General features: G+C 62.5%; 9 protein-coding genes across 9 annotated transcripts; 6 read left to right on the forward strand and 3 right to left on the reverse strand.

The window, feature by feature from the left end:
* Nucleotides 1–20: 20 nt before the first annotated feature.
* On the forward strand, nucleotides 21–2,827 carry RHTO_05632 (protein serine/threonine kinase; the record flags this gene model as incomplete). The annotated part of the gene is made up of 3 exons (XM_016419293.1): nucleotides 21–1,325; nucleotides 1,388–2,723; nucleotides 2,787–2,827. The coding sequence occupies 3 exons, from the start codon at nucleotides 21–23 to the stop codon at nucleotides 2,825–2,827; spliced, it is 2,682 nt and encodes an 893-aa protein (XP_016269821.1).
* A 512-nt stretch (nucleotides 2,828–3,339) lies between these two features.
* On the forward strand, nucleotides 3,340–4,563 carry RHTO_05633 (uncharacterized protein; the record flags this gene model as incomplete). The annotated part of the gene is made up of 3 exons (XM_016419294.1): nucleotides 3,340–3,436; nucleotides 3,497–3,790; nucleotides 3,860–4,563. 3 exons carry the CDS (start codon nucleotides 3,340–3,342, stop codon nucleotides 4,561–4,563), a joined length of 1,095 nt encoding a protein of 364 aa, XP_016269822.1.
* A 771-nt stretch (nucleotides 4,564–5,334) lies between these two features.
* On the forward strand, nucleotides 5,335–6,597 carry RHTO_05634 (uncharacterized protein; the record flags this gene model as incomplete). The annotated part of the gene is made up of 2 exons (XM_016419295.1): nucleotides 5,335–5,539; nucleotides 5,603–6,597. 2 exons carry the CDS (start codon nucleotides 5,335–5,337, stop codon nucleotides 6,595–6,597), a joined length of 1,200 nt encoding a protein of 399 aa, XP_016269823.1.
* Nucleotides 6,598–7,201: 604 nt separating this feature from the next.
* On the forward strand, nucleotides 7,202–9,738 carry RHTO_05635 (transcription factor; the record flags this gene model as incomplete). Its single annotated transcript, XM_016419296.1, has 6 exons — nucleotides 7,202–7,251; nucleotides 7,314–7,337; nucleotides 7,393–7,605; nucleotides 7,666–8,851; nucleotides 8,911–9,599; nucleotides 9,666–9,738. The coding sequence occupies 6 exons, from the start codon at nucleotides 7,202–7,204 to the stop codon at nucleotides 9,736–9,738; spliced, it is 2,235 nt and encodes a 744-aa protein (XP_016269824.1).
* Nucleotides 9,739–14,701: 4,963 nt separating this feature from the next.
* On the forward strand, nucleotides 14,702–15,636 carry RHTO_05636 (zinc finger, MYND-type domain containing protein; the record flags this gene model as incomplete). The annotated part of the gene is made up of 3 exons (XM_016419297.1): nucleotides 14,702–14,821; nucleotides 14,900–15,088; nucleotides 15,151–15,636. The coding sequence occupies 3 exons, from the start codon at nucleotides 14,702–14,704 to the stop codon at nucleotides 15,634–15,636; spliced, it is 795 nt and encodes a 264-aa protein (XP_016269825.1).
* A 318-nt stretch (nucleotides 15,637–15,954) lies between these two features.
* Nucleotides 15,955–16,892, forward strand: RHTO_05637 (uncharacterized protein; the record flags this gene model as incomplete). The annotated part of the gene is made up of 3 exons (XM_016419298.1): nucleotides 15,955–16,133; nucleotides 16,250–16,379; nucleotides 16,461–16,892. The coding sequence occupies 3 exons, from the start codon at nucleotides 15,955–15,957 to the stop codon at nucleotides 16,890–16,892; spliced, it is 741 nt and encodes a 246-aa protein (XP_016269826.1).
* A 286-nt stretch (nucleotides 16,893–17,178) lies between these two features.
* RHTO_05638 (RNA binding protein Nrd1) lies at nucleotides 17,179–19,640 on the reverse strand (the record flags this gene model as incomplete). The annotated part of the gene is made up of 6 exons (XM_016419299.1): nucleotides 17,179–18,268; nucleotides 18,325–18,523; nucleotides 18,862–19,024; nucleotides 19,088–19,414; nucleotides 19,475–19,570; nucleotides 19,626–19,640. The coding sequence occupies 6 exons, from the start codon at nucleotides 19,638–19,640 to the stop codon at nucleotides 17,179–17,181; spliced, it is 1,890 nt and encodes a 629-aa protein (XP_016269827.1).
* Nucleotides 19,641–20,689: 1,049 nt separating this feature from the next.
* RHTO_05639 (uncharacterized protein) lies at nucleotides 20,690–21,620 on the reverse strand (the record flags this gene model as incomplete). The annotated part of the gene is made up of 5 exons (XM_016419300.1): nucleotides 20,690–20,979; nucleotides 21,042–21,074; nucleotides 21,147–21,234; nucleotides 21,296–21,522; nucleotides 21,578–21,620. The coding sequence occupies 5 exons, from the start codon at nucleotides 21,618–21,620 to the stop codon at nucleotides 20,690–20,692; spliced, it is 681 nt and encodes a 226-aa protein (XP_016269828.1).
* A 621-nt stretch (nucleotides 21,621–22,241) lies between these two features.
* RHTO_05640 (myo-inositol-1(or 4)-monophosphatase) lies at nucleotides 22,242–23,823 on the reverse strand (the record flags this gene model as incomplete). Its single annotated transcript, XM_016419301.1, has 7 exons — nucleotides 22,242–22,399; nucleotides 22,467–22,594; nucleotides 22,678–22,941; nucleotides 23,001–23,047; nucleotides 23,110–23,127; nucleotides 23,193–23,362; nucleotides 23,670–23,823. The coding sequence occupies 7 exons, from the start codon at nucleotides 23,821–23,823 to the stop codon at nucleotides 22,242–22,244; spliced, it is 939 nt and encodes a 312-aa protein (XP_016269829.1).
* Between the last annotated feature and the right edge of the window lie 10 nt (nucleotides 23,824–23,833).

Raw genomic sequence — 23,833 nt, forward strand, 5'->3', positions numbered from 1 at the left:
AGGCGCACTGCAGAGGCGCCATGTCCGCCGCGCCCGTCGTCGTCGCACACCAGCCCTCCCCCCACGCCAACTCGTCCCCGTCCGCTGCGCCGCCCCTCGCGCCCGCCATGCTCGACTCGCACCCCGACACGCACTCGCCCGCGAACGCATCGAGCGGAGGGGAAGGCGACTCGAGCGCGCCGGCGTCGTCGAGGAGCAGCACGCTCGCGAGCAGCGTCAGCGACTTTGACGACTCTGCCTTGGACCAGGGCGCCCGTCTCGCGCGCTCGTCGGGATGGGCTACGGGCGGCAGCGCGACTCCGAGCGACGGCAGCAGGTCGCAGGTCCCGTCGAGGCAGGCGTCGTCGGTCGGGTTTGGCTTCTTGGGCGCCGAAGGTCGCCGCGGAGGAGGAGACGCGACGCCGGCTTCGTCGGACGCCGCGAGCACCGTTTCGACAACCTCGAGTAGCGCGACGCCTGTCCGTCCGGGCGGACCGGTCTTCCAGCTGTCGCACCACATCCAGCGCGTCAACTCGCACCACCGCAGTATCGAGGAACCGCTCCCCGCCGACCATGAGCCGGAGCATGGCCCGCCCGACTACACTCGCCTCCGTCAGGTCGCAGACGAGCTGCCGGGACGGGCGATGGAGAGCCCGCAGCGCGGCACGCTCCCTCGTCACGGCTCGTTCCAGGAAAGCTCGCCCAGATCCAGCTTCGCCTCGTCGTCCATGGTCAACGTGCAAGGACCGTCCGGTTCGACGACGCCAGGCGGGACGGCGACTCCTCCGCAATTCATCTTTGCCAAGATTGGCGAGCGGAAACGAGCGGCGAGCCACTCGAACCTCCTCTCGATGTCGCGGCAGACGACCAAGACGCACCACTCCGGTCCGCTGCACGACCTGCGGCGCTTCCTGAACGACCATCTTCACCACGGCAAGGGCCACCACCACGAGAAGCACCATGGCGGGTCCAAGTTTGAGATTGGCGGCGGGTCCGACAGTCACGCTTCGACGCCTCGGAGCGGCAAGTCGAGTCCGCGCGGGACGTCGCAGCCCGGCACGCCTTCGGGCGCTCGCACGCCCGTCGAGAAGGACTACACCGACACGGCGCTGCACCCGGAGTACCACTCGCACGGTCGCAACAGTCCGCCGCTTGGCGAGGACCACGCGCACTTGCAGAAGAAGTATGGAAAGTGGGGCAAGGTGCTTGGCAGCGGTGCGGGAGGGACGGTCAGGCTCATCAAGCGGAGCAGGGACCACACGGTCTACGCTGTCAAGGAATTTCGGGCGAAGAGGGCGGGCGAGACCGACCGGGAGTACGTCAAGAAGGTGACGGCCGAGTTCTGCGTGAGTTTGCGAGTCTGCTTCAGCTTCACGGCGACCGTACTCACGCCCTCCGCGCCTCGCAGATCGGCTCGACGCTGCACCACCCGAACATCATCGAGACGGTCGACATCATCTCCGACCACGGGCACTTTTACGAGGTGATGCAGTATGCCGAGTTCGACCTGTTCTCGATCGTCATGTCGGGCAGGATGACTCGGCCCGAGATCTACTGCGTCTTCAAGCAGATCGTCGACGGCGTCGACTACCTCCACTCGATGGGCCTCGCACACCGCGACCTCAAGCTCGACAACTGCGTCATGACGCACGACAACACAGTCAAGCTCATCGACTTTGGCACGGCCGTCGTCTTCCGCTACCCGGACCAGAAGCCGACCAAGGCGAACGGCATCGTCGGGTCCGACCCATACCTCGCGCCCGAGGTCATCGCGAAGAAGGAGTACGACCCGCGCCTGACCGACGTCTGGAGCGTCGCCATCATCTTCATGTGCATGATCCTCCGCCGGTTCCCCTGGAAGCTCCCCGACGCCAAGTCGGACGCCAGCTTCCGCCTCTACGTCTCGTCACACCCCGAGCTGTGCGTCTCGCCTACGACGCCGAACGCGACCGTCGGCGGCAAGCCTCTCCCGTCTCGCGCCTCGACTCACGACACCGTCTCGCGCATGACGACCAAGTCGGGATCGAGCTCCCCTGGCGGACTCGACTCGGGCTACAACACGAACCTCTCGGGCGCGAACGTCGACGGGGGTGGACGAGCGCGCGAAGGCTCGGTGCCGGCCATCACGCCGCTCGAGCGGACGCAGTCGCCGTCTAGCATGAGCGCAGGAGGTGGGGCGGACTCCCCTGCCTTGTCGGCTGCCGGCGACGCCCTCGCTGGTTCAGTCGGCTCTCTGCGGATCGACGAGAACCCTGCGGCTGAGGAAGGTCGCGAACACCAGCTCTCGACCGGTCCGTCGAGGGAGAGCAACCTCACCGCCGTCGAGGACTCGTCCGCCGCCGGCCACGCCAACACTCTCACGCCCTCTCGCCGGCCCCGAACAGACGATCCAGGCCCTCCGCCTGCACCGTCGTCCGGTCTCGGCACGTCGGACAAGCTCGCCCCCTCGTCTCCCGCTGGCCGACATCGCTCCGACTCGGTCGCCTCGAACGCGACCTGGACGACCGGTGCAGCCGACTCGATCTTCCGCCTCTTGCCTCGCGAGACGCGGTCGTGTCTCACGCGCATGCTCACAATCGAGCCGAGCATCCGGTGTACGCTCGCCGACTTGCTGCGAGGAGGAGAGGGAGACGACGTCGACGAGGAGAGGAGGGACGACTGGCTGCCGAACATCAAGCCTTGCATCTACCACAAGGGCGCCATGACGGCCAATCGAGACGACTATCATGACCATATCAAGATCCGTGCGTTTCCCGTAACTCTGTCCTTCCTTCGCTCCTTCGCTCACCCGCTCGCCCCTGATGCAGCCGCTGATAACGGCAAGATGCCCAAGCACCCCAAGAAGTGATCCTTAACCGCGTCCCGTATCCACCGCCAACTCTTTATCCCTTTCCACAACCCCGCCTCCTTATCCCCTTTCGCCATCCGCCCCGTCCATGCTCTCGGGTTATTCTGCCGTGCCTCTTCATTCATTCTCCCTCTCTCGCTGTCTCGCTTCCTGTCTGTAGCAGTCTCCCTCATCCATCACAGCGCGCCTCGCTCGACAAGACGAAATGCAGAAGAAGCCCTATTTGGCGAGCCCTTCCGTTGACGCCAAGCTTGACAGCTCTGCAATGCTCCTTCGCCTCTCTTGAACGCATCCACGGCGGAGCCGGTGCGACGACGTCGTCCGTCAGCCCCGTTCTCGCCTTGTCCTCCGCCGCTACTTCCCGCTCGCTCGCAAGCCACTCGAGCTGGACGAGCGTCCAGAGTACACATTCCACGCACCCCTAAGAACCATCTCAGCGCTCCCCGCCTCTCGCTTCCACCTCCCGCACCAATCCCGCACCGTCCCGCGCCCTCATCATCGCATCACCAAACATGTCCTTCTTGTTGCGACGGGCGCTGAAGCGCGCGACTCTCGCGCGCGTCAGCCCGCCCGCAGAGCAAAGACTGCGACAGGCGTCCACCCAGCCACGTGCGTTCTCGCCCTGACGCTCGTCTTGAACTATACTGACATTTGCTACGGTGTTGGCAGGCGCAAGGGCTACTTCGACTCGAGCTTTTGACTTTCGACTGGCTACTGGCATCGGCGCAGCAGCTGGCGCAGCAGCAGGTGCGGCCACCGGCGCAGCAGGGGATCACGGTGACGGAGGGGGCGGCGGGATGGGTGCGGACGGCGCTGGCCGCGCGACGGGGGAGGGCGATGACTTGGGCGGCGGGGAAGCCGGCGCAGATGACGAGGAGGAGGACGAGGAGGAGGCTGAGGCGCGCAGGAAGCGAAAGGGCAAGGGTAAAGCGAAGGCGACGCCGGCCAAACGGCAGAGGACGGGTGCGTTCATATGGCGCTGTGGGCCGTCAATTTTGTCTCTCTGTGCTCACAGCACGCTCACTCCTGCAGGCAGCGAAGAGTACATCCCCTCCTCAACCCCGTCCACTACCACCTCGACTAGCAGCACCCGCTCCCCCGTCTCGCTCCGCGGCTTGGGGCCAGTTCTCGCACCTGGTCCTCCGCCCACTCCCCACCAACCAGGGGAATGCTTCGAACCGCCAGCACCCTCTCCCACGGTTCCGAACGCTGAGGACGCCGCCCCGGCCCATCGTCGTCGGCGCTCCCGCAGCGCCGTCCCTTCCCCGCCCAGCTCCCAATCTACCGACCCTCTAAGCTTCCGAGCCAGGCCACCGGCTGCGGAGGAGCCCGCCTCCGATGCGTCGGACGATCCACTCCTTCTGCGCGGTACTGCGCCCCGACGCCGCGATGATGCACTAGAAAGGGAGTTTGGAGCCAGTCTGGCAGGACGCACGGGAGCAGGCGGATGGTTGGGGCCTGCAGGAGGAGGAGGACACGCGGCGCAACAACAGGTGCATCCGGATAGAGATGAGGCTGACGAGGAGGAGGAGGGGGGAGAGAGCGGAGAAGAGGTCGAGGAGGAGGAGGCGGAGGGACCGAGCGGCGACGAGGTCGACGAGGAGATGGAGGCCCGCATCTTGGCTTGGCATGATCGGCGCGCTGCTGAGATTAGGGAGGCTCAAAGGCGTCGAAGGAACCGGGGTGAAGGAACCAGCAAGGGTTCGGAGGGCAAGGGGTCACGCCCGCGCAAGTAGGCGGTTGAGTGAGTCCCGGCATCTATCCTCTCACGCGTTACGTTCTCTTGGTTAGCCAGGCTCTGATCATGCTCCGTCTTCTGTCCCCCAACCTTGCAGGCGCTGCCGTCGTCCCCTTCCCGCTCCGGCCGCTCACCCTCACTCCTCTCCTCCTCTGGCCCACGTCCCTCGCCTCTCCCTCGCCTCTCCCTCTCCCGCTCAGCTCTCCGACCCTCACTCCTCTGCCCCTCTAGCCCACCTCCCTCGCCTCTCCCTCTCCCCCTCAGTTCTCTCTCCCGCTCGCATCGCCTCTGCCGCATGCCTTGCCTCCCGCCTTTCGCCTCGCCTCACTTCCGTCCGTCCACACATCTCGACTTCCTCCTTCATCGTTTTCGCTGTACCTGTACCAGACTTCGCATCGTCAGCCGTTCCCCGTCGCGTTTGCATCTCTCTCCCTCCCCTTCTGAACCTATGTGAAGTCCTGTTGTCGTCTCTCCATACTCTCGCACGATTTACGCAGCCCCCTCCCCGCACCCCAGCAATATCAACCGTAGATTTGCCGTCCTCTGGGCTACTTTCGACGAGAGTAAGCGTCCTCAATCGGCTCATCGCTCATCGCTCATCGCTCTCCATCGCTCCATCGCCCTTCTCCTCCTCCTCCTTCCTCCAGCGATATCGCGCCCGCAGAGGTGCGTGGACTGCTGTAGGGTGCGGGCCAGCTTCAAAGACGATGCTGACCACGCTCGCACGCCCTCAGGAGCGCTCCTCGCCGACTTCTCACCCTCCCCCACCATGCCATCTCTCACGGCAATACACCTCCCGCTGCTGGGCTACTTCGCCTTGATTGGCGCGCTCACGGTCGCCATCTTGCCCAACTTTACCTCAGCCAAGCGATGGAACCGCGCCGCTGTCGGATTCGTCGCCCTCGCCTTCGTCTCGCTCGGAGTGACCTGGACGTACATGTTCAAGTACTTTGTCAAGAGCTTTGAGGATTCGGGTGCGTTTGTGAGGCTCGCTAGATGCGGTCGAAGAGCGCGCAGCTATCCGGACACCTGTACAGCCCTCCGACACGGCCTCCCCAGCTCCGCCTTTACGACGCAAGCGTGGCTTTCGGACGTCTCGCTCTTCCAGGAGGCGTGGCGCTACGTCTGCGACGGCGCAGAGCGGTGGTGGTGGTCGCAGCAGCTGTGCATGTGGACGGCCGGCCCGCTCACGCTCCTCCTCGCGACGGAGGGCTTCCGGTTCGGCGTGAAGCGCGTCTGGGCCTTCATGCTCCTCGGCCAGATCGTCGCCATCAGCACCGCGCAGTCACTCTTCTTTGCTGCCGTCATCCTCGCCGCGCTCAACAATCCCGAACCTACTTTCGCAACGCTCGATGCGCGCACCAAGTTCTATCGCCGCATCAACTTTGGCGTCCTCGTCGGCATCGTCTTCGGTACCGCGAGCGTCATGTTCGTCCCCAATACGATGAACACGCGCGCTTTCCTCCCGAACCTCCTCCTCATGCACGTCCTCATCCTCGTCCCGCTCCTCCCGCCCGTCGCCGCAATCGACAAGCCCGGCCACCCTCGTCTTTCCCGACTCCTCCTCAACTTCACCCTCGTCGGACTGCGCTTCCGCGTTCCGACTGTCATCGAGTTGCTCGGCACCGAGCAAGCCTTCTCGCTGGAAGTCTTGCGGAACGACTTCCCCGCCCTCCTCAAGTCCGAGTGGGACGTCCTGCGCTCTCACCCCGCCCAGTCGAGCATCTCCTGGGACGTCATCTTTGCGACCGTCTCGGGCCTCGCCTACGTCGTCTACTCGTCGCGCTCGTTAACCCTGCGGATCCGCCCTCAGGAGCGCGTCTCGCCTCTCGTCCTCGCCGCCATGGTCGTCGCGACGCCTCTCGTCGGTGTGGCGAGTACGGCGAGTGTAGGCATTGCAGTGAGGGAGGGCAAGCGCGAGGCGAGGGAGGACGCGGAGGAGGCGCTCGAGAAGGCGAGGCGGGAGCAGGCGGCGAGGGCGATGGCCAACCTCGGGCAGGCCGGGCAGGTCGAGTCGCAAAAGGACAAGTAGTCGTTCGTATCAGTGCATTCAAAAGGTCTTTCGCTGCAAAGGAAAAGTCAACTCTCGATTTTCGCGTCTTGCCTCGCTCGTTCTCCTCGTTCACGCTCTCCTCGCTCTCTCAACGCGTTTCGAGCTCCTGCGCGCCTCGCTACGCACGCTCGCACGGCTGATACACCTCGTACGTCGCGCGACTGCTCGCTTGCGCGCCTGAATGGAGCTGGATCGGGTTTGGAGGGCGTCCTCATCACGCGTTCGCGCGCGAGCAATAAATGAACAGGAGGGGTGCGCGGGCTCTTCAAGGAGATGAACAGGGGGTCTGGGACGGCGGCAGGGACTGGCAAGGGCCCGGCACGGTGTGTGCACGGTGGGCGGCCTCCTCCTGGTCGGGACGCGATGGGAGGGGGCGACTTTGCTCGTCGACGGCGACTTTGCGGGTCTGGCGGGTTGGGGAGCAGCTGGGCGAGGCTAGTACCGACCTGTGAAGCAGCAGCAACGCTCAGCCATTCTCCGGAACGCCGCTGATCTCCTCCCGTTCGACCTCGCAGCTTTGCCCCACCTGCATCTTCTTCATCGCCTCTCTTCCGCCTGATCAGCCCGCCTTCGACTATTCACGATGGCGACGAACGGAGGATACGACACGGGCGTCAGCTACCCGAACCCAAAGTGCGTTCCGACTTCTTGACCGCCGGCTTGACCTCGCTAATCCGCTTCCTTTCCGCTCGCAGCGTTCAGGGAAATCCGTACATCTAGTGCGTACCCTCGAACACTCCTGATAAGTCCCCGCTGACCGGACTCGCTTCACAGCCTCGCAGTCTACTCGTCCGTTCCCGTGTACGAGATGATGGTTCGCGGAATCGGAGTGATGCGCCGCCGCGCCGACAGCTGGCTCAACGCGACGCAGATTCTGAAGGTTGCGGGGGTGGACAAGGCGAAGCGGACCAAGATCTTGGAGAAGGACATTGCGCAGGGCGTGCACGAAAAGGTGCAGGGAGGGTATGGGAGGTATCAGGGCACTTGGTGCGTTCCGACTGCCTTCTTGCGTCTAATTGCTTGTACTGATCGCCCTCTCGCGCGCAGGATTCCGTTCGAGCGCTCCGTCGAGCTCGCCAACGCCTTCGGTGTCTCGCATCTTCTCGCACCCCTCTTCGACTACACCGCTCCTCCTCCGCCCGTCGCTCTCGGCGGTGCCGCACCTCCGCCCCCGATCGTCAACCCGTACGGCGTCAGCGGCCCTCCTCAGCTCCCTCCCCCGCCTCCGCCTCAACAACAGCACGTCCAGCAGCCTCATCCGCAGGACGCGAGCGCGATCCTCAACCAGGCTCGTCAGCAGGGCTTGCTGCCCAATCCGATGGCTGGCCCATCGAGCTTGCATGAGCAGCAGCAGATGCCGCCTCCGCAGTCGACCATGGGACACAAGCGCGGTGGAGATTCGCTCGACCAGGAGGACGTCAAGCGCGTCAGGATGGAGCTGACGAACGGCTTCAATGGCGTCGCAAACGGCTACCCTCCTCCCGCTGCTGCATCTCTCCCGCCGCCTATTGTCCCCGTCAGCAACTTCCGCACCACGCTCAAGTCATCGACGAAGACTCCGTTCGACCCTGCGGCCGTCGACCCCGTCCAGCTCGACCGCCAGCGCACGGCGCTCAAGTCGATCTTTGCGATGGAGGCGGAGCAGCCGCTCGGAGGCGGACCGACTCTCGTCCCCGACTTGCCTTCCATCTTCCCGCCGGACGTGCACGTCGAACCCGACACGCCGATCGACGAGAACCTGCATACTGCGCTGCATTGGGCCTCCGCTCTCGCCCGCATCTCGCTCGTTCACGCGCTCGTCAAGTACGGCGCCGACATTCACCGCGGCAACAACGTCGGCGAGACGCCCCTCATCCGCGCTGTCCTCGTCACGAATAATGCCGACCAGGACTCGTTCCTCCGCCTCCTCGAGGTTCTCGGCCCGTCTCTCCGCACTGTCGACGATGTCGGTCGCTCGGTCTTGCACCACACCGCGCTCGTCGCGGGCGTCAAGGGCCGCGCATCAAGCGCGACCTACTATCTCGAGACAATCCTCGAGTATATCGCAACGGCGGATGGCGGCAGGTTCAAGGACCTCGTCGATGTTGTCGACATGTATGGCGACACGGCGCTCAACATTGCCGCGAGGATCGGGAACAGGACGCTTGTCAGGATGTTGCTCGAGGTTGGCGCGGACAAGCTCAAGCCGAACAAGCTGGGCTTGCGACCAACCGACTATGGTCTCGAGGACCCTGTGCGTTCCTTTCGCGATTCTGTGCTGCAATGGATGAGCTGACGGTCATTGCGTTGCAGGAGTTGACGGTCAACGCCGCCGAGGAGACGCTGCACGCCCTGCAGAACCAAGACGGCGCCTCTTCGGCTCCCGTCCAGGCGTCGCAGGACGTCCTCCGCTCTCTCTCCGACACGCTTTCATCGCTCTCTTCGTCCTTCCAAGCCGAGCTGGGCAGCAAGACCGCCGAACTAGATGCGAAGAAGGCGCAGCTCCAGTCGCTTGTCCGCGAACTCGCCGACAAGCGTGCAGCGCTCACTCGCGCACGGGCTGAGGCGAACCACGTCGAGGAACAGGCGCAGCGGGTCAAGAACCTGTCTCATGCGATCGACAACGAGGACTCGTTCGACTGGACTGGCCGGACCGAGGCAGACGGCTCGCCTGCATCCGCCCTTGCCGGTCCTGGCTTCACCTACCGTGGCCCCGGCAGCACTCTCTCGAACCTGCCCTCCGGTATTTCGATCGAGTTCGACGCCGACCCTCCCTTCCCCGATACCGATGCCGGCGTCACGGGCGAGTCGCTCGTCCACCTCTTGCGACTCCAGGCGTGGCACGAGCGCGTCGAGAACCTCATGAACCAGCGGTTGGAGAAGCTGCGAGGAGGAAACGCCGACATGGAGGCCAAGCTGAAGAAGATTGTCGCGGGATGCTGCGGCGTCGACGAGGACAAGGTCGATGGCATGCTCGAGGGGCTTGTCACAGCGCTCGAGAGGTACGTCGCAGCTTCCTATCCGTCGTCGCAACTACTGGGCTGACGCGCTCTGTCCGCGTCTCGCAGCGACCCCTCCGCGACCGACCTCTCCCGCGTCGCCAACTTCCTCAGTCGCGTCAAGGACGACGCCATGCCCTGAACCTCGTACTTCTCTCCTTGTTCTGCCCCCTAAGGCCGCGCTTCGCAGCTTGTAGCTCTGTACCCTCCGTTACCTTCGTTCTTGCGGTCCTTTCCGGGTTCTTGTGCCGTCGTGCACCTTGGTATACCAGCTGGCCGTACTCAGTCCTTCCTCCTGTCTTCGAGAGAACTGCAACTCCTACGAAAGGGCTTGAAGATTTCTCGCCTCCTCGAGGCGCCATGTCCTGGCTTCGTGCTCGTTTGGCGGCGGAGGGAAAGGGGGAAAGATTGAAGGGAATGAAAGAAGACGAGCGAAAGCGAGTAGTTTGGGTTTGCTGGCTCGTGAGCCTGCAAACGCCGCTTTGCGGACTCAAGGACCGCGGCAGCCCAACCGAACCAGCGACGAGCAATGCGAGGAGCGCGGCGCGGGACCCAAACAGCTTGTTGTAATCGAAACTTGTGCACGACATTGGCGTAGTCCGTCTTAGCGGTGCGAAGGAGCGGAGAGACGAGTTTGGGTAGGAAGGTGTTGCTGGTCGTTTGAAAAGGGGGTGGAAGCGATGAAAGAACAAGGAGGACAGCAGTAATGATGTCATGTTGGCATGGTGGGCGTGAGCAAGCGCTGGACTGGCGGAACACAGAGCAACAAGGCCCTTCGGCCCTTCGGGAGAACCTGAGCAGCAAATCCTGGTCCGCGTCGAATGGGCTGAGGTAGGCAATTCAGGCGAGGCAAACTGAGGTACTCCAAGGCGTCGCGGGCACATAGGTGACCGCTGGTGTCGTGGCTGAGCGGAGAGGATCGTATGAAGCGGAATACGTGAAGGCATGGCGAGGCTTGCGGTCCGGGAAACGTAAAGTCGCACGCGTACTGCGCCAAGTCGCGCGGTCGCAGCTGAAGGCAGAGTCGGAAGACCCGCATCGTGCGAGAGCAAGGGAAAAAGGGGGTGCGAGAGGGCGCTCGAGCGTAAAATGTTGGTGAACTGCTTGTCCAAGTCCAGCCATTGCGGAAGCGTACTGGCTACTGTGGCAGTAAGCATGTTGTCGATCGAGGTGCGCAGGAGGTCTTGAGCCAGTGGTGCGCAATACGAATCTCAAGTGCGGTCGCCTCGTCGAACGAGAGGAGGGTGATGATTTGTAGGGCAGTTGCAGGGCGAGATGCGGTAGATATGAGGTGGATGGCGCTGTTCCTTTTCGAGAGAAGGAGGAGGAGACTGAGGTTGAGGAGGCCGAGGAGGGAGGGTGGCAGACTGGTGCGGAAGATGTTAAGAGGGAAGAGCGGTTGTGTCGGCTTCTCTGCAGGATTGCGGAGAGAAGAAAGGCGCTCAAGCATCTGATGCGGGTCGTCAGGCATGTCGGATGCCCGTGAAGCGGGATTGGAGGGGTAAGAGGACGAGTTGGGCGTTGCTCGAGCAGAACGTCTGGAAGAAGGGCGGATGAGCGTCATGGTCTTGTGCGGCTGAGAGTGGTGCATCTCCTTGGTGCATCAAGGCTAGCTGCTCATGCCACGCCAGCGAAGTGTGAGCATCCAGAGTCCGGGAGGGGAGAAAGGTCCGCCGGAAGGGATTCGAGTGCCCTTGAAACCGTGGCCGCCCGCCAAAGTCCCGCGTGAATCTATGACTCACGTTTTGCTGGGAGAGGAGGTCTTGCGGGAGCCTCCGAGTCGGCGGAGGTGCGGGGCTTCGAGATGAAGTGATGAGGACGGTGAGGGCGAGCAAGCGTCGGGCAGGTGGGCGGCAACGTTGGCGGTGCGCATGTACGTGGGAAGATGAATGTGAGCCGGTCTGGACTGCCACGATGCGATCTTCTGTGCGCTGGCATGCGTCGAGGTCGGGAACAACGAGTGCGGGAAAGCTGAGCCAATCAGCGGGGTAGCGCGCAGCGGGAGCATTGCGGAGCTTGTCTAGGATTACCCAAAGGCCGTCCAGCAGGCTTCGAAGCGCAGAGCGGATGGAAGAAGCAGTGGTCAAGGAGGAGGAGCGGGAATAAGGGGCATTGAGGTGGTAGATCTCGGGTTCCAGCTCAAGGAGCACATCCTGAGGTTGCTGGTGCTTGCCACGTGTAGTACGAGCGTCGCAATCGAGGCATGGAGTCCGGGAAGGGCTGGCTGAGTGAGAGGCTCTGCTCGAGCAAGAGGTGGCGTCGCTCGTCGAACGGGTTGACGCCTGACAATGTCGTAAGAAGCTGGCAAGCGTATGGCTCAGCATGTCGAATGAGACGAGAAAGGTTCAGGCAGAGGCAATGAGGACGGAGGTGGAGGTTGAGCAGAAGCGAGGGCAAGTTCGTGGAAAGCCGTGTGCGTGGACTGCGCCGGTCTCCTGTAGCCTGGAACAATTGCAGAAAGGGAGAGTCCAGAGCTCCAAGAACTGCGCAGCATGAAGCTAGCGCTGAGGGAAAGGGAGAAGCGGAACCCTCGAGAGGATCGCAAGCACCTCGTCAAGCGTTGCGAGCTTTGACGCAGTCCGTCCCGCAAAGAAGAGGTCTTAGAATGGTGCACAACACGGAGAGCGTGCTGCTGTCTCGGAGGAGCACCAGATGCCCGTTACGGAGACAGTGCGAGAAGCGAGGCTAGAAAGTCCAAGCGAGGCGGGAGATTCAGGCCAGGACATCACAGTGCGTAGCACACACGCTCAGTGTGCGGGAAGTGAACAGGAAACGGCGCCGCCTTCGGGTAGACACGCTCGAGGCAGGACAAACGCAGAGATCGACGGAAGCAGTCCGCTAAAGCAGGCGGTGAGCGTGCTCCTCGAGTCTCGCCCGAGGGATAGACGATGCAAACGTCCGCGATGTGGGCAAGGACGTGGAGACCAGTCAACAGGCAGCCTGGGGCGCCTGAAGGACGGGGAGTAGCAGATCATTGTCTTCGTCACAAGCATGGCCGCATGAGCGTGCACGCTGCCGTAGCATTCGAAGGAGAATCAGAAGCGCTGTATGCACTTGAAACCTGAATTTGCGGCCGGCAATAGGAAGCTTGAGCTGGGCGCCGACTCGGGATGAGAGAAGGTCCCGCTGGGCGGCGCGACGGGGCGCTGCTCACGAGCAGCCGCGCGACCACTCATATCGAGATGGTACGCGCGCGCGCGAGGGCTTCAGGGGCGGAGTCCGGCGAAGTGCGGGGGGCGAGACGGGTCGAGGCGTTCGATCGGCGAGGATGTGCGTGAGGGACGTGTGAGGGGAAGCGTTGGGCGTGGCTGAGATGACTTGCACTGCGCAAGGCGTCTGCGGGGGAGGCGAGGCGGGGCTGGGAGAGCTCGTCTGCGCTTTGAGAGGTGGAAGGATTGAAGCCGGCGAAGAGGGCAGTCTCGCTTCGCTGGAGGAGGCGAGAGGACGCTGCTGGGGATTCGAGACGCTTGGAAAGGCAAGAAAATGCCACTGGGGGCGGGAGAGAGCCACTGGGGGCGAGAAAAGCCACTGGGGGCGGGAAATGCCTCGGGAGGCGGAAATGAAAGAACCCTTGCGGGGGAGAAGGAGGAAGAGAAGCTCATGAGGGGCTGGGTGGCCGGACCTCAGTGAGTAGCAGGACTACGCCGCTCGCCGGAGCGAGTGGGGACGTAGGGTTCCCCGGAGGGTGGCAGAAAGGACTACGCCGCTTGCCGGAGCAAGTGGGGACGTAGGTTCCCCCGGAGGGTGGCAAAGCTATGGCTACGCCGCATCGTCGGGCAACGAGCGGGGACGTAGGTTCCCCCGGAGGGTGGCTGGCTGGCTGGCTGGGAACCGCATGAGGGGTATGGGAGCCCGGACTCATGGGTGGCAGAGGAAAGCAGGGTTACCTTTGGCAGGAAGTGTAGGAGCGAACTTGAGGAGCATCGTAGCAGGTGTAGGAGCGAACTTGAGGAGCATCGTAGCAGGTGCGGGCGCCCAGGCGTAGGCGGGATGAGGAATGGGCGAAACGACGTCGACAAGGTCGAGGTCGTCAAGTGATAGCCTGATGACGTGGCGCTGTGCGAGTTGACAGGCGGGAGGGTTGAGGACTTGAAGGCGAGGTAGGAGTGGGGGGGGACGCAGGCGAGGGCCGTTTGGTGAGAGGGAAGCAGGCGAGTGACGGCTGGAAGGCGACGTAGAGGGAGTGAGGCGGAGGGAGGGGTGCTGGCGGTGCATGGGTGCGCAGGTCGTGTTGTCCGCTGGGCTGGGGGTACGTCGCGAGGAAGCTGAGGGCGAGATCAGTTCGAAAGAGCGGGGTGTGCGTCGTGAAGGTAGCGTCGGCGGAGGAAGAGGTCGCCCAAATCCGGCCCATTTCGCGCCTCGCGCTGCCCAGTCCCTCCCGTACGCCGTCTGCGCCGGTTCCCAATGCACGTCATGTCATCCCATCTGTCCAGCGAGTCACGAGCTCCGGGTTCAGACTTGGGGACGGGAGCGGGCGTTGAACACGGTCGCTGCAGAGAGGTGGGCGGTCGAATGGCGGGTACACGACTTGAGGGGTCTGCTGGAGTTGCTGGGGCCGTTCGTCGAGCGCTCGAAAGGCTGCGAGGGAGGAGGACGGGGTCGGGTGGTGATGAAGTGGGGTGGGGGCAAACTCGACAGCACGCAAGCGCGAGGGCGCTGCGAGCTCAGCATAGCAAAACGCGCAAGCTTGAGAATCCGCAGAGCGAGCGAGACCGCCCCTCGAGGCGAGCGAGCGGGAATCGTCGAGGCGGAGGAGGGAGCGAGCGAAGCGAGCGAACGACGACGGCTCAACTCCTCGAACAAGGACAGCGATTCTTGAGCGGGATGTATGAAGGTTTCAGGCCGCCCTTTGGGTGCACTGCGCTGCGTCTTGCGCCCCGACGGGAGGCTCCATGCGTCGGCCTCCCTGGTCGAGGACAGGCGTCGTTCGCGCGGTTTGCCTTCTCCCCCTCGCTCACATTGCTGAACCCGCGCTTCCGCCGTACCACAACGTCTCCATCTATTGCTTGCTACGTGTCTGAGTCTCCGCTGGCGCGCCCCGTGCGCTTCTCTCGCTCGCACACTCCTCATCGCCTTTCGCCCCCGAAGCTTCCCGACAGCTCGACATGAGCGCTCAGCAGCCGGGGAAGTGTATCGTGTGCGGTGTTGAAACGAACAAACGTTGCTCGGCTTGCACAAAGGTCGACCACAGCCTCTTCTTTTGCTCGCCGGAATACCAGAAGCTCGTGTGTCCCCTCCTCAGTGACGTCTGCGACGAGCGAGGCTCTGAACGATCATCTAACATACCACATGAACGCATACAGGTCTGGCACACCCACCGCCGCGTCTGCGGCTCCTCACTCTCGCCTGCACCTCACCCTTGGCTTTCGAAGAAAGAGGCCGCCGAAGCCTTCGCCAACTTCGATGTTCTGCAGCGCATGTGGCATGGAGGTGACGAGAGTGTGTCGACGAGCATGCAGGCGATCCTGAAGTGTCGGGCGGAAGACGCCAAGGTGCGTCAGATTCCCCGTCGCTTACCCGTCCTGACTTACCCACCTGCTCTCTCCTACAACAGGATCTGCTCAAATTCTTTGCGGAAGGTGAGACTCACCCCTACGACACCTGGAGCTCGCAGAGCGTCATTACCGAGACGCGCAATACGGAGTATCTCCGCATACTCGGCGACAACGACCTGAACGATGTGCTGGGCAACTACGACATCTACACCGTCATCAACCAGCTCTGGAATTACATCTTGCCAATGACGCCCACAGCGGCTCAATGGTACAGCGAGGCACACCATCGCGTGGCGATCCTCCTCAAACTCATCCAGCTTCAGAAGACCGGCAATCCCGCCGTCACGCTCGACATGTGTCGGCAGTGCTTTCGACAGGTTGAGCAATGCTTGCTGACCGCGATCGCAGCCAAGCATACGGCGGCCGTCCCTTGGGCCGATTGGGCCCTCTCCCGACTGCGCAAGGCTATCGATACGTCGACGATGAGTTTGCACATTCCGCTTGACACTGCGGGAGGCGCTACGACCCGTTCTACGGCAGGGTAGGACCCGCCCGCTTGATACGCAGGCCAATTGCGGCGTGCGAATAGCTTGCAATCCCTTTTGACCGTCGAACGTCCTTCTTTTGACATCCGGAGACCTGAAGAGAGTCTCGAGCTGGCCTGAAAGCTCTCTTTCGCATCCTCGACATCTCAGAGAACGTATGATTGGGTTTGCAGACGGCGCCTAGTGCCTCTTCCTCCTCCCGCTCACTTGCTCGTCTCACCTCGCTTGAACTGCGTCCTGCTGTGTCGTACCTGATACTTGCACACTGCTATACAGCTTCTGAACGCCGCTCATCGCTCCGCGGGCCTCTCTGCGCCTATGTCCTCCTCTTACCACCTCCCCACCTCGACCCCTGCGCCGGGGACCGCAAAGCCCTGGGAACCGTTCACGCAGCCTCGATTCTGTGCTGTTGCGGGAAGGCGACTTCCAACCGCTGCTCGAAATGCGCCAAAACTCTACACGACATCTTCTTCTGCTCATCGGAACACCAGCAGCTCGTGAGTCCCCGCACAACGACGTACACAGGCCTTGCTGATCGCTGGTCGACGCAGGTCTGGCCGACACATCGTCGCTTGTGCGGAGGCGATCTCGTCGAGGGCATTCGTGGCCCTAGGCTCTCGAAGAGAGAGGCAGACGAAGCTTCGGCGCACTTCAATTATGAGGACCCCAGCTGGGCGGGCAATCGGAGGAGCATTGCGAAGTGGCTGCAGCAGATGCTAAGGCATCGGGTCACGCCTGAAATCGTGCGTCGCCTGGACTTGTTTTCCGCCAAAGCCTGCTGACCTTCCTCTCTCGCCCGTGGATCGACTGGCTATGCGGCGCAGTTGCAAGACTGGACTGAAGGGCAGAAGCATCCCGAGGACCTTGCCCTGTCGCAAGATGTGCTGGGCGTCGTACGCGAGAACGAGTTTGACCGCAAGACCGCCAGTACAAACCTTGACAACGCCTATCTTGATTGCGATGCCTTCACCGCCGTGCATTATATCCGGTCGACCGCGTCACCGTCGGTCCCCTCGCCCGAACTTTGGCACGAAGGCTGGCTTCACCGCCTGGCAATCCTGGTCGCCCTCATCCAGAAATACAAGGCGGGCGATCCGGCAGCCTCGCTCAGCATCTGCTGCGCGTCTTACCAGCAGATGGAGCGCTTCCTCCTTACAGCCAAGCCAATGACCGGCAAGCCTTATTCACCCGTGACCCGACATCCTCCTCTCGCGCCTGCACCGTGTAGTCGATCCCAGCACGATGCGCCTTACTAGAATAGCGGCGGAAGAGATCCTTGAATGGGGTATGGACGACTTGATCCGTTTGAGGCCGCACCTGGACTTGGTCAAGATGGCCGCAGCCTCCAAGGCCAACGAATGATTGCGCCTCCCTCAACTTGACTCTACATCTTTGTGCTTCTCGTATTGTGCTATTGAATTGGTGACTCTGCTGGACTACTTCTACAAGCTTGAGACACGGGAGGACGCCAGACATGCTCGCCTTATTGGTTCAGATCGTGCGCATTTCGTGGCAAGAGTCGAGTTGATGCAGTCGCTAAGCTCAGTACGCCTGCCCATCGTTCCCGCTGTACTCGTCGCCTCCCTCGCCTCCTCCGCCAGCCGCCTCGTCTTCCCGCTCTCCTTCTCCTCCCATTCCTTGCACCCCCATGCCCATCCCTCCCATCCCGCCCATCCCGCCCACAGCGCCAATCATCCCTCCGCCACCCACAGGAGTCCCAAACGCCATCATCGCAGCCGGCATACAAAGACTGACGACCTCCTCCATGTACGGCATCCGTCCGAGCGAAGCGAAGTACGGATGGGCGGCGCGGAGGACGCCGACGAAGGCGGTCCAGGAGTCGGGGGAGGTGGCGTCGAAGGTGGTAGGGTCGAAGGGAGGCGGAGGTGGAGGGGCGACGAGGGATTGAGCTGGAGCAGGAGCGGGGTTAGGAGGAGTGGAGGGAGGAGGTGCGGTCGATGGAGCGGAAGGTTGTGTCGCCGTCGATGGAGGCGCGGAGTACGACTCGACCGGCGCATCAGGACGCGAGGGGATCGGTGGGCGCGTTGGAAGCGAAAGCTCTGGCTGGGAAGGCCGTTCCGTAGGCGGCTGGTAAGGCCTCTTCGCAGGCGGCTCCTCCCTTCGCCCGTATGAATCACCATGGCCCCGCTCATCACGTCCGTAGGTATCGTACGAGCGCGGCGGAGCTTGCTGACGCTCGTATTCGTGGGGACGAGACTGATAGCCGCCGCCATTCGAGGTGCCGTCGTCCCAACGAGTCCGCTTCTGGGGCTGCTGCTGCGAAGGCGGATACGAAGATGGCTGATGCTGCTGCGGATACGAGGACGGTTGCTGCTGATACTGCTGATGCGGAGGATACTGTGGCGGGGGCTGCTGGTACTGCTGAGGATAGCTCTGCGCTTGATACGGCTGCTGAGCGTGCGAAGGCGGCGGTGGCGGAGGATGCTGGCTGCCGGAGCCGTAGCCGGAAGTGTACTGGTGGGACGAGTGGACGGGAGTCGAGCTGGAAGGAGGAGGATAGGCGGAAGGAGGAGGTTGGTGGTATGAGGGAGTCGAGTATGCGGAAGAGGTGGACGCAGAAGGGTAGTTGGAGCCGTAATGCGCTGGTTGAGGCTGCGCGGGCGGAGGAGCACTTTGGAGAAAGGGAAGTCAGCGTTGATCCGGTCCGAGGCAGACGATCCGACGCACCTATAAGTCGCGCTCGAAGACCCCTCCTTTGCTTCACGCAAAACCCGCTCGATCTCGCTCTCCATTTCCTCCTGCTTCTTCTGCTCGAGAGCGGCTTGACTCGGCGCTGCTTGAGTCGAAGCTTGGAGGAGGGCGAGGACATTGGCGGGGATGCCGGAAGAGGTGGAGGGCGTCGAGTCGCGGGGCGGGGAGACTGGACCTGTCACGGCAGAGCGAGGACGGGGGACGAGGGGGCAGGAGACAAGCAGAAAGTTTCAGTGACTTTGTTCTCCTCGCGCAAGTTTGGGATTGATGGGAAGGGAAGACCGCCAATGCGGGACGAGGCTGAATACGCATGCATTGCGGCTGGAGAGAGGCTGCTGCAGGTCGCTACTCAACGACGACGACGACACGACTAGGCGGACAGTAGCGCCGGCAGAAACGTCGATTCGGCTTGTCGAGGCGGGTTCGATCGCGGCAAGTCGGCGCGAGCAGGGCGAATGGCGGAGGTCGAGGTCGTCGCGAGTCCAAGTCAAGAGCGAGAAACGGAACATTTACCTGGACTGAGAGACGGTCGGCCGGGAGAAGCTGCGCGAGTGGGAGCAGGAGCGGCGGCGGAAGTGCTGGCAGTCGCGAGCAGCTTCGAGCTGATTTTGGCGATGGTCGACGAGCTGAAAGTCGACGCTTTGGTCCAGATGTCCAGCACCTTGCGGACCTTTTCCTGCGGGCGGGCGAAGGCGACGTGAGCGGAATGAGAGCGAGGTGAGCGAGTTATCGGGCGCACCTTGTGCTCAGGCAGGCCGTTCTCCCAGTTGTCCAGTACAATCTTGCCCAACACAGCCTCGAGCTTCTTCAGGAACGTCGCAAACGTCCCGTCTCCGCTCGCACCGGCACCTGCACCGTCGTCGGGAGGAGGACTGCCCGAGGGCGTGGTCGAACCCGCTGGTGCAGGAGCGGCCTTCTCCTTGCCCTTGCCTTCCTTGTCGGCCTTCTTCTGCCGCGAACGAGCCTCGCGCGCGACCGCATCAATGAGGTAGAGCGACGTGAGCTTGTGAGACGGAGTCGCCTTCTTGTGATGGCGGTACAGCGTCGAAACGAGGTGCGAGTCGGCCTGCGCGCGCGTGTGTTAGTCCTGCAAGCTTTCGAGAGAGTCTCTGCGAGCTCCACGTACCCCTACATTGGCCATTGCCGCCTTTGTCACCCCGTCGACCGCCGAACTCGACAGCTTGCCCTTGGTGATGAGCGCCTTGACTTGGCGGTCAAAGTCCTGCGCGTGCGTGGTCAGTACGGCCGTAGCAAGCGGTCTAGCGTGTCCAGCGCACCTCTAGCGAGGTCATGGTCGTTGGCAGCGACGTGTTGGAGGAAGACCGACGAGGAGGTCTCCCTTGGACTCCTCGATCTCACACGGGTTCGCTAGAATGGCTGGATGCGCGTGCTAAGGATGCTTTCGATTCTGCCGAAGGGTACTGTACCGCTGGGCTCGCTCCCAAGTGCTCAACAGTGGATCTCCTCCTTGCCTCCTCCCCTTGCAGCTGCGGAAACGACGACGTTCAAGGTGGATTATGAGGACGACTGGGTGGAACCGACGACTGCGATGCAGTGCATAAGGCGGGACAAAAAAAACGAGGAGCGCAGAGAAGGGTACGACTGGTCAAAGGGAGGAGGGCAACAACAACTGCTGCGCCAACGACGCCTGCGCCTCGCTGGACTGCTGCTCAACCGGTCGTAGATACTCGTGCTCTTGGGCGACGGCGCGCTTCCTGAGGCCGTCTGCTGATACGACGATACTCCGACACTTGCGGAAGTCGCTTCTGCGCTAGTGCTCGAGGCGGCGGATCGCGTGAGGGCGCTGAGCAGATTGAGCGGCGAGCTTACCGCGCCAGTAAGGGTGTAGAAACCTGTGGCGGTCGTGCCGACGCCGGCTTCGCCAAAGTTTGGTCGTATACGAGGAGGATCAGCGAAAGGTCCGAGACCAAGGCGCAGCACAACAGCACCATTTGCCTCGATTGCACTGGCCCCGCGACCAAACGGTACAGCAGCAGAGAGCAAGGCAATAGCCGTCGTGGAGAAGCGACGAAGGAGCAAGCCACCGTACTCAAACGGACGGTGGTAAGAGGCGACTTAGCTGCTGCGAATGAGGGACCGAGCGGTCCACGGTGAATCGGGAGAGTTGAGCGGACTGTCAGAGTAGTCGACGAGACAGGCCGTGGAGAAGCGGATCGGAGGAAGCGCGAGGAGGAGGAGCAGGAGGCGTGGCGAGGCATGCGCGTTGGCGAGCAAGCGGCGATAGGCATGGATGCGAATGGCTCAAGACAAGTTGGATAGGTAGTGTGGACGGGAACGAAGGATAATACAGGAGTGAGTTGGGCGCAAACGGGAGACGCTTCTACAAAGCGAGAAGAGCGACCGCACCAGCTGCCGCTCCAACGACAGCTCCGGCGCCGAGCTTGACGGTACTAGCGGCGCCAGGTGTGCCAGCCGTGTTGGCGGGCGCCGAGGCGCTCGAGACGGGCGTCTGCTGAGTCGCGGATCCTCCTGCGACGGCGGAAGTCGCGCTCGCCGAGGTGCCAGCACGCGAAGTGGCGCTCGAGAGACCGCCAAAGCCTCCGCGGGTGCTTGCTGTGATGCCGAGGGAAGAAGCGGAGGCGACGCTCTTCTCGCAGTAGTCGCCGAAGTCTGGAGGGAAGGCGCGAGTTAGCAGCTCGCCTCTATTTGCCAGGCGAGAGAGTTAAGCCAACTGTTCGCGTCCGTCGAGCTGGATCCGCCGAAGCCTGGAGAACACGCCAGGGCAAATGAAGGTCAGTTGCGAGACCGAATCTCGAGAGAGGAGAACCTTGACCTACACTTTCCGCACGTCTTCATCTCGTCAACCGGGCCGCTTCCGCAAGCGCACAAGCCAACTTGATAGTAACTGTCGTGGTCGGCGCATTTCTACGGAGCGAAAGTCAGCTTACCCGTTCCCTCGTTCGAGAAAGAGGAAAAGACGGCTCACCTCGATCAACCCGAACCATCCGGCGCACTCGTCGTGACACTTGCCACTGCTACTCTGCTGCGAGTCCGTCGCCTTCTCGAGCAAGTCTTGCAGGCCGTTGATGATATCGGTCGTCGACTGCCGCTTCGCGAATCCAGAGTCATTCGTCAGGCCGTTTGACCGCAAGGCGCGGAAGGCGTCGACGACGGTCGTTGCGGCGTTGGTAGAAGGCGCCGGGGAGGCCAGGACTGCAGGCAGAACGGTCAGCCAAGACGAGGGATGAGGCGTGAGACGCGAATGCACCGGTCGAGGCGGCAGCCAGAGCGACGAAAGCGAGGCGCATCATCCTGGAGGCGGCAGGAACGTGCAGGTTGAAATGCAAGAAAGCACGGATGTGCGGACAAGTAGCAGGTAAGAGGCTGAAGTTGGGTTAAAGCGTACGAGAGGAGAGAGTCGAAACGCGCGAGCAACGCTCCATTCCGTACAGTCCGCGGACGCTCGAGCGGTTTGAGCGCGCCATTCGACCCGGCAGACCGGTTCAAGCGCACGGGCTGATCGTGGGGAAGTCTGGGCGGAAGAGGAGAGGAGGGCGTTGTGAGGGAAAAGAAGCGGCGAGTGAAGAGGTGCGATCCGCCTTGAGCCTGTGCAGACCCAACGTGAATGGTGAGGCGGCGCACAGGCGCACAGAAGCAGCGGAACCTTGAAGCGCGAGTCCACGGCGAGTTGGGAAGGTCAAGCCGGTCCGCACTTGCGTCCTCCTTCATTGTCGATGGTGAGGCCGGCAAGATTTAGCGCGCAAAGACGACGGAGAAAGCAGGGGAAGGGCGAGCGAGGCGAAGGCGGAGTGGCAGCGACTGGCGAGCGCTAGCGAAGGCTGATGTACTCGTCGACGTCTAGGACTGCTCAAACAACGTTCTTGTTCCGGTGTGGCGCACCTCTAGCTCCCTGTGACGTTCCGACGGCCACTCTAGACATCCCACTCCTCGGCGACCTGGAAGAACTCCTTCGCGATCCGGTCCTGCGCCTGCTCGCCCGTCTCTCCGCCCGGCGTGTCCGCAATCGCACGAACAACCAAGAAGTGGTGACCCATGAGGTCTTGAGGTTGCCAGGGCTTGCCGCCTTTGCCTGCGGAGCGAACGAGAAACGATCAGGCGGAAGAAGCAGTGATGGGCGCCGGAAGGTATGAACGCACCATAGACCTTGCCACCTGCTTCCCGTGCAATGATCGTACCGGCGCAGACGTCCCAGCTCCAGCAGCCGATCTCCCAGTACAGGTCAAGCTGGCCAGCGGCGACCATCGAGTAGTTGAGAGCGGCGGATCTGTACATTAAAAGGACATGACAATCAGCCTGCGACCAAAATGCGACCGTCGGGTGAACTACAAGAAAGCCGCCTGAACGCACCCGATACTCCTCAGCGAGTGCGCCATGACTCCGCCTTCAACCTCCTTCCCGTCTCCCGCAAGCTTCATGTATGTCCGGCCCTTCTTCTCGATGACCGCCTTGCTCCGGTCCGATCCCCACTCGACGCCAATGACGGCGTCGCCGAGCGAAGGAAGGGGCGGAGGGTTTGGGTGCGTGAGCGGAAGGCGAGTAGTTTGATTCAGGTAGGCACCGTGACCTTGCAGGGCGGAGTAGAGCTTGTCGAGGAAGGGGTTGTAGATGACGCTGCCAGTAATCGGCATGTCAGCCTGGGTTAGCGAGACTTGCGGGTTTGCTCGACGTACCCGATGACCGGCTCCTGCTTGTACGTGAAGCCGATGCTGCAGCAGACCTGCTCGAGCATGGCTGTCAGCGTGCGAGAAGAAAGAACACTGGGGGAGAATCTGGACAGACGAAATCGATCGCGTGAACCTGCAGAAAGGAGGGATGGGCAGTCAGGGGTGCTGTACCGGTCGGCCCAGTGTCGGGCAACTCACAAAGTTGGTAGTGCCGTCGATAGGGTCGACTATGAACGTCGGCTCGTCCGTCAAGTCGACACGCTCGCCTCCCGCAAAGCTCTCCTCGCCAATGAACTTGAAGGAGGGGTACTTGTCGGCGATCGAACGCTTGATGAACGCCTCGACGGCCTGGTCCGTCTCCGTTACGACTGCCGCATCAATTCAGACGCTCAAAGTCAGCTCATTTGGCTCAGCAGAGCGAGTTCGAGGAGGATGTGGGGGGTCGGGACACGTTTGAGGACAAGAGCGCGGCGACACTAGCTCGAGCCATCGTGCAGCTGATACTGCCAGCTCCTGCAATGTTCTTCGAGAGTCCGAGCCAGCCAACTCTGCCGCTATATCCCTCTAGCCCGTGCAAGTCCTCCTCATCGCTCGCCGACCGAACGGCGCGACGACTCGGCAACGACGGCAGTTCGCACCGCCAAAGGAACCCAGAAAGTCGCACGGCCCACTCACGGTCTACCCGGTTCTTCTTGGTGTCTGGGTCTTGCGTCGTCGCCGCGGACTGGGTCCGCTTGCTCGACCCCTCGAGTATGAGCCGCCCCGCGTCTTTGGCGAGCTGGATCGCGAACTGGTAGATCTCCTGCAAGTCGATCGAGTCCGTAGCCATCTTCGATAAC

This window comes from Rhodotorula toruloides (genome assembly GCF_000320785.1).
Source record: "Rhodotorula toruloides NP11 unplaced genomic scaffold Scaffold35, whole genome shotgun sequence".
Lineage (NCBI taxonomy): Eukaryota > Fungi > Basidiomycota > Microbotryomycetes > Sporidiobolales > Sporidiobolaceae > Rhodotorula > Rhodotorula toruloides.